This window comes from Acartia tonsa, chromosome 3, assembly GCF_053477335.1.
Source record: "Acartia tonsa isolate MP-2025a chromosome 3, ASM5347733v1, whole genome shotgun sequence".
Taxonomy (NCBI): domain Eukaryota; kingdom Metazoa; phylum Arthropoda; class Copepoda; order Calanoida; family Acartiidae; genus Acartia; species Acartia tonsa.
Genome location: NC_137262.1, coordinates 21,461,410 through 21,468,777, shown reverse-complemented (window position 1 = coordinate 21,468,777; position 7,368 = coordinate 21,461,410). Strand labels below are relative to the sequence as shown.

The following is a 7,368-nucleotide window of genomic DNA, read 5'->3' as shown; positions in this document are numbered from 1 at the left end:
CTAAAAGCAAGCAAAGAAGAATGCTTATAAGGTGGAATGAGGATAGCTTTTTCTCACAAACTTTACTTTTAGCGCAATTTACCATAAAACTACTGAATTCCATCGGATTAAATTACAGTTTAGTAACTAAGGGGGGGGGGGGGAGGGGGGGGGGGTTAATGCAACCATCTCGTAATCAGTGAGCAAATGGCACTTACAATTCGAATTTCGATCTGAAATTTTGCATGAGTAATCCTTGGTAGGTCTATTTTCCCTAAATCGAACAAAAAGTTGAAAAAGTAACGGCTAATGGCTCAGCCGTTTAGCCGTTTTTTGGCTAATTTTAGGGCAAATCTGCCATAAATTATGTAGGAATCAACTTTTTGAAACATATTTTTGCTTTAAATCATGTGAAATGATACAAAAAAAATAATTTTTAGATTTCTAGTACCAGCAACTAGCGGCTAGAACAGTTTGAAAACGTTTTTGAGCAGCATAGAGTATTATGTGGAGATAGGTTTCGTGATGATTTCTCTTGAAATAGTTTTAAAAATGGCTAAACTGCTGAGCCGCCAGCCGTTAGCCGTTACTTTTCCAACTTTTTGTTCAATTTAGGGAAAATAGACCTACCAAGGATTACTCATGCAAAATTACAGATCAAAATTCGAATTCTAAGTGCCATTTGCTCACTGATTACGAGATGGTTGCATTAATACCCCCCCTTTCATAGATTTTGTTTTAGAATATAAGGACAATACAAATATTTTAGTTGTTAGATAACGTCCGATCTCCATTCTTATAAAAAAGTAATATGATATCAATATAAACCAAAATATAACATTATGTTTTAACATGTAAATATAAATATGTGTATTATGTAATATTATAATGTTTAATTTGGTTATGATTTTTCTAATACAATAAATCATTTAAAACACAAACTCAAAACATTAAATAGTGACAAATTGACGCTGGGGGTAATAAACAGTGATTGGGGGTCAATTTCAAGAACGGATCGAGCACTAGCGAAGAGGGGGAAGTTCCCCCCTTCTTATCCCTCCAAACCTTTAAAACAAATGATATAATGATAAATATAAATGATTCTCCAAAATGTGGATTTTTCCCTCCAAAAAAAGAATTAATTCCATTACATGTAATTAGCAATATCATTGAATCTGTGTATGGGAAAAGTTATGAAAAAGCAAAATAAGATTAAGAAGTATCAAAGACTTTTTCACTAAGTGAATTTATCAAAATAAGATTAATCAGTTGTGTGTGTGTATGTATAAATCAGTACTCGGCAGCCGCGCACCTATAATTATCTTTCTAATCAGTTAAAGGCTGCCTGAAGCCATCTGTGGGTTTTTTTGATAAAGCGAACTTACCCAATAACTATTCTTTCTCAGTGATTTTCTCTAATAATTCAAACACCTTTACACTATTGGACAAATTCATCCTTGTTTTATCATAAGTATTTAAGATATTATTTGTGGTAAATTTATATTAGCGAGTTATGTTTAATAAAATATATAATCTAATACTACGATAACTACATCCAGTTAAGTTTTGCTCTAAAATCATACGGTAGGACAAAAGAACATGTACACTTGTAGTGTTAGAACTTAATAAGCAAAAATAAAGGTTTTAACGTCCAAACAAAATTTCACATAAATTTGTTGCAGGATTGCTAGAATACAGGATAGAGATTAAGGACATACTTACATTGTTAGGATTTGATTATACAGATGTTTCGCTCATAACTTTGAACCCTGTTGTAACAGGAAACAATATACCAAAAGTTAAAAAATAGGATGATATCATACAAAATAGTGTTTTTAGAAAAGTTCGAATTTCAACATGTTTTCAATGGACCATAGACGACCAAGCTTTTTGAGGGGGGGGGGGTAAAATGGCGCGCGAAGCGCGCTGCAAATTTTTTTTACGCCCCCCCAAAATTTTTACCCCGGGGGTAAAATTTGCTTGGGGGGGGGGGGTAATTAACCATTCTGAAATCTGTTGGCAGGGGTAAATTTTGTTTACCCCCCCAAAATTTACCCCCGGGGTAAAATTTTTGAGGGGGGGTAATTTAAATTTTATTAAATATTTAGTATTAAAAATGCACGCGAAGCGCGCAAAATTTTTTTTGTTAGAGATTTTTATTTTGTGGGGGGTATTTACCCCCCCAAATTGATTGGGTGGGGTAATTACCCCCTTCTAAATGGTTGGGGGTGCCTACGGTACCCCCAGGGTAGGGGTAAATTTTAAATGGGGGGGGGGGTAAAATGAAAAAAAATTTGTTTGGGGGGGTAATCGCCCCATTACCCCCCCCCCCTTGGACGTCTATGCAATGGACTATAGAGTTCCTATGCTTTTTAAATCGGAACTAAAAGTTAAATAAATAAGTTTCAACTTATTTTATAGTAAAACAACGTTTTAGATCAACTTAGATATATTTTAAATATAATTTCCCACACCAAGAAAATTATAATATTTTACAATGTCAGACTGAAGGTCAATAAGGTGTATTTTTTAATAAATAATATATTTACATAAAAGAAATTAAAATAAAGAAAATAAAAGATTTGTTTTATAATTAGAACTTTGTAACAATTAGTTTGAAATTGAAAGCATAATTATGTTTACAAAACATATTTTGATTTAGTATTGTACCATAAGGAATAAAGCAAATGTAAGTAGAGCAGTCTACATAAAGATTATTTTCAATTCTTTGTTGTAAAATAAAAGTAATTTTGGAATTGAAAATTATCTTTGTTAATTTTTATTCAAAGCCTGAGAACTGCAACATTGTGAAATAATTGTGATTACTATATTTATCATTAACATAATATTTCTGTTGTTTATTCCTTAAAGTAATTACATCAAACAAAAAAAATAATCAATCAAATAAACAAAATAAAATAAAATAAATTCATTTTAAGAAAAATTGTCTTCTAGTAAATCAAACATTGCAATTGAATAAACTTTGAAAGATTTAAAATAACAGGCATTTTCTTTGTTCCAAAAAATAATATTATGATATACTTATTTTTATTGTGTATTTATGAAACATGGTCAAAGGAGTTATATTAAATAATTGTAACTGAAAACTGACTAGAATCTTGACTAGTTTTATTATAACTATTACTTATCATGATGCACAGCACAGTTTGAAAAAACAGAATTAAAGTATATTTTTGTGAGTTCCGCTACTAGGATTTTTTTTACCCCCCTACAATCTGATGGGGGGGGGGGATTATATTTACCCCAGGGTAAAATTTTTTGTGGGTGTTATTACTTATCAATGCACAGCACAGTTTGAAAAACAGAATTAAAGTATATTTTTGTGAGTTCCGCTACTAGGATTTTTTTTACCCCCCTACAATCTGATGGGGGGGGGGGGATTATATTTACCCCAGGGTAAAATTTTTTGTGGGTGTTATTACTTATCAATGCACAGCACAGTTTGAAAAACAGAATTAAAGTATATTTTTGTGAGTTCCGCTACTAGGATTTTTTTTTACCCCCCTACAATCTGTTGGGGGAGGGGGTGATTATATTTACCCCCGGGGTAAAATTTTTTGTGGGTGTACCCTCATCACCCCTTTAACCTCCCTCCTTGGACGATCTTGCAGCGAATTGTACAAAATTTCTACTGATATGATTTTTATTAGTTATGGCGTCATCATTAGGAATTACATATATTTCCAGTATGGATCGAAACTGATTGAAAACCCCTGATAAAAGATCACGTATTGTATCGTATTACATAAATTTTTAACGAATAATATAAAGCTGTCTATATAAATAAATGCTCTAACATGGTATGAATAAGTATAAAAATTGAAGTCTATATCTAATCTATCCTCTTGTATGAACCAATGAACCAAAGCTATGGCGGTTTGGGCTATTGAATTCCTGAAAGTAAAGTTGTTATAAATGAAACTACTCCACAACTGCTAATCTGTCTATATGTCCTTCTGTCGGTATGCTAACAGAACTATATTATAATTATCCCTTTTTTCAAAATTTTAGTAAACCAAAATTACGCGGAAGGCTTATCGATACGACATAAGAACGTTGAATCGATATTGAATATTGATATGAATGGACATTTTACTCTTTCATCAGAATTTCCTTTATTAGTTGCGAAGTTACTCTATAATTCGAAATGTCCTTTCGTCCGTCTGTTAGAGACAGAAAGTGGAAAACGTGATTTTCCCTGCTCCTATAAATGAAATTTTCAGGGATTAAATAATAAATATGTCAACATTCTTCATATTTTCACCAAAGGGGTAGTTTCACGAAATGCATTTGAACTTAATTTAGTGAACCACATATTTTTTTCTGGTTAATTGGTTAAACTACATTTATATGTCATATATTTGAAAGAATTTCAATTTTCTACCATGTAGTTTTTAAAATATCAAGACTTGAAAATCGTCTTTTTGAATTACATATATCAAGATTTTCGAGTCTTGATATTTTCAAAACTACGTGGTAGAAAATTGAAATTCTTTCAAATATATGCCATATAAATATAGTTAAACCAATTAACTAGCAAAAAATATGCGGTTCACTAAATTAAATTCAAATGCATTTCGTGAAACTACCTCTTTCATTAACATTCGTCAATTAATTGGGGTGCTGGATCAATTACTACATTTTTAAGTTTTCATGATTTTCTCAACTCCTACTTAAGATATACGGCTGAAATTTTCAAGAATTGAATACTTCAATATTCTGCATACTTTTTTAAGGTTTTATTGAGATTTTCCTATTGGTTGGGGTGCTAGTTCGATTCCTAGATTTTCATGATTTTCTTTACTCCTATTCGTGATAGACGGCTGATATTTTAAGGGAATAAATAAATTCATCATTTACATATCCCCACAAAATTTCATTAAGCTTTGCATATTGGTTGAGGAGCTAGATCGATTCCTAAATTTTCATGTCATAAATCTTACAGGGTTTCATTATTTTTTTTAGTTTAAATTTTATTATGAAACTGCTTAGTTATTTTTATCCGGATATCCGTCCATAATTTTTTAACTTCGCTACTTATGGATGTTGTCACATTGTTTATTTTTAACTTTCCGTTTTCTCTTTCTGAATTTTTATAACATTTACAATAGTTGGCCTTATATTTTGCTTATGACTTCTAACATCTTTGCTAGTAATGTTCGTAATCGTTTAATTTTATTTTTATGAATATCTTAATTTTTGAATTAAAACTTTCAAAAATAAATTTAATCAAATTTCAATTTAATGAACAGAATGCAATCTTTGTTGTGTATTTCAACAAACTTTTGATTATTCTTAGATGAAACAAAGTTTGCAAATAAAATTAGAGGATTCTTAAAGATCCAATAAGAAAGTTTGAGCTTTGAAAGTAAATATCTGCAGATCTTTGATTAAAACTTATCATTGATTAAATCAATCGAATTGTCAAATAAAAGTTCTAAAAAATGGTAAAAATTAAAGGGCGATAATGTATTATTTGCCTTTCTAAGTCTTATACCTGTTGTGACAGAAGATTGCTGAAAGAAAGTCCTGTTGAAGGTTTTCTGGTAACTATTAACTTTTCAGAAGTTCCTCTTACACCAGTATCAATAATTTCCCCTCCTCCTACAGAAGTATCACCCAACACACCTTGGTTATCTGTCTCCAAAAATGGAAACATTGGTGCTGAAGATTGAGTTGGTCTTGATCTATTGCTATAGGGTCTTTCTTTGTTTGAACCTTGAGATGCAGCTCCATTTAATCTATTTGAAGAAGAGAATGGAGATGAAGCCAATGATCCACTTAAAGACAATGTTGGTTGTTTAGATGGGCGTGGTTTATGAAGTCTTTGTCTTTCAGCTGCACCAAATCCAGAGGCAGAAAATCTGTCCATTGTATCTCTGAACGATTGATCTGTTGGTACTCTCGAGGTTACAGGGTTAGAGGGAAGTCCTATATGAACTTTAGTACTAACACGGCCGCCTGGTAAACGGTGCACTTCAGTCTGCACCTTTTCATCGACATCTCTGAGTAGGGCACTTCTGAGACTACCAGTTAGGGTTATGTGTGGACGAACTCCATGTCTAATATTTGTTTCAGCTTCACTAAGGAGACCAGAAACGTTGTTTAAGAACTGAAATTATTAAATATATATCATATAATAAATACAAAATTTGGGGACATTGAAGTCTTTTGTATTCATTTATATTGGTGTATTTATTATACACCATACACAAATTTATATTATTTTTTACTGCATTTTTATTCAATGCTGCACTATAAATATAAAATTGCAATAAAACGCATACATTTAATTATGTAGTAATTTTTAAAACTTTTTGCAGCTGATTAATGCTCCAAACTGCATAAAAATTATTCTTTAATTTAAGGTTTCTTAAATTTTACCTCAGCGCCAGAAGTTGTAGGGCTAGGTCTTCTTCCACCATAACCACTATATCTTCCTCCACTACTTGAGGGATAAGCTGGACGGGTGTAGTATGAAGATGATGGGGGAGGATGATATGTCGGAGGTTCATAGGGTTCATAAACAGGCTCATAACTTTCATATGTGTGAGGAGAGGGAGCATAGGAATCAAAGGCTGAGGCTGAGTTGTAATAGTCGGTATACACTGGACGGTATCTAAATTTTAATTTATGTTGTTGTATAATTAACATTTTATTAAACTCTAAAATTTAGGACAAGCCAGTGTCAGTCAAAGTCAGATATTAGCTACACTGCCCCCCGTGCAAAAACACTAGTGAAACTTTACCAAAAAAAATTTATGTTATGTAGATATGTAGTCTATTAATATAAGTAAAGTTTTTTTATATGTTCGATCTTAACATTACAAGTAAGGGGGTGGGGGAAAGTTTGTACACTTACAGGAAATAAAAATTCAGTATCAAATTTTTGCAAAAGACCAAACACTAAAATTTTAAGTTCTGAGCTTATTTTTAAGATATCGAGCTGATTTTTTTAATGGAACCTTTTATTACATAAATGAGTTGATAAGCCACCCAATATTTCAGTTTTGCACTTTACTTCTAGGGGCTTGTAAGCTCAAAACTTTTTTTTATTTTACCCAAAAAGCCCCTAGAAGGATAGTGCAAAAATGAAATATGGGGTGACTAATCAACTCATTTGTGTAATAAAAGGTTTCATTAAATAAATCAGCTCAATATCTTTAAAAATAAGCTCAGAACTTAAAATTTTAGTGTTTGGGGGGGTCTTTTGCTCCACTAGCCCCTAGAAGGAAAGTACCAAATTCAATTTTCAAACGCTATACAGGTAGATCCAATCATATAAGAGAGTTCACAAAAAGAATTAGGTTGATATCTTTAAAAACAAGCCCAAACGGCCAGGGCAAAATTTTATACTGAATTTTCATT

The 7,368-nt window shown here is 31.8% G+C and overlaps 1 protein-coding gene across 1 annotated transcript in view; it reads right to left on the bottom strand.

The window, feature by feature from the left end:
• Window positions 1-2,410: 2,410 nt before the first annotated feature.
• Window positions 2,411-7,368, bottom strand: part of LOC145313630 (uncharacterized) — a 61,319-nt gene continuing 56,361 nt past the window's right edge. Inside the window, exons 20-22 of the mRNA XM_080153116.1 lie at window positions 6,385-6,619; window positions 5,498-6,112; window positions 2,411-3,894 (exon numbers count right to left, since the gene is read on the bottom strand). Coding sequence (XP_080009242.1) covers window positions 3,838-3,894; window positions 5,498-6,112; window positions 6,385-6,619 — 907 coding nt within the window. The 3' untranslated portion in view covers window positions 2,411-3,837. The remainder of the gene's footprint in view (window positions 3,895-5,497; window positions 6,113-6,384; window positions 6,620-7,368) is intronic.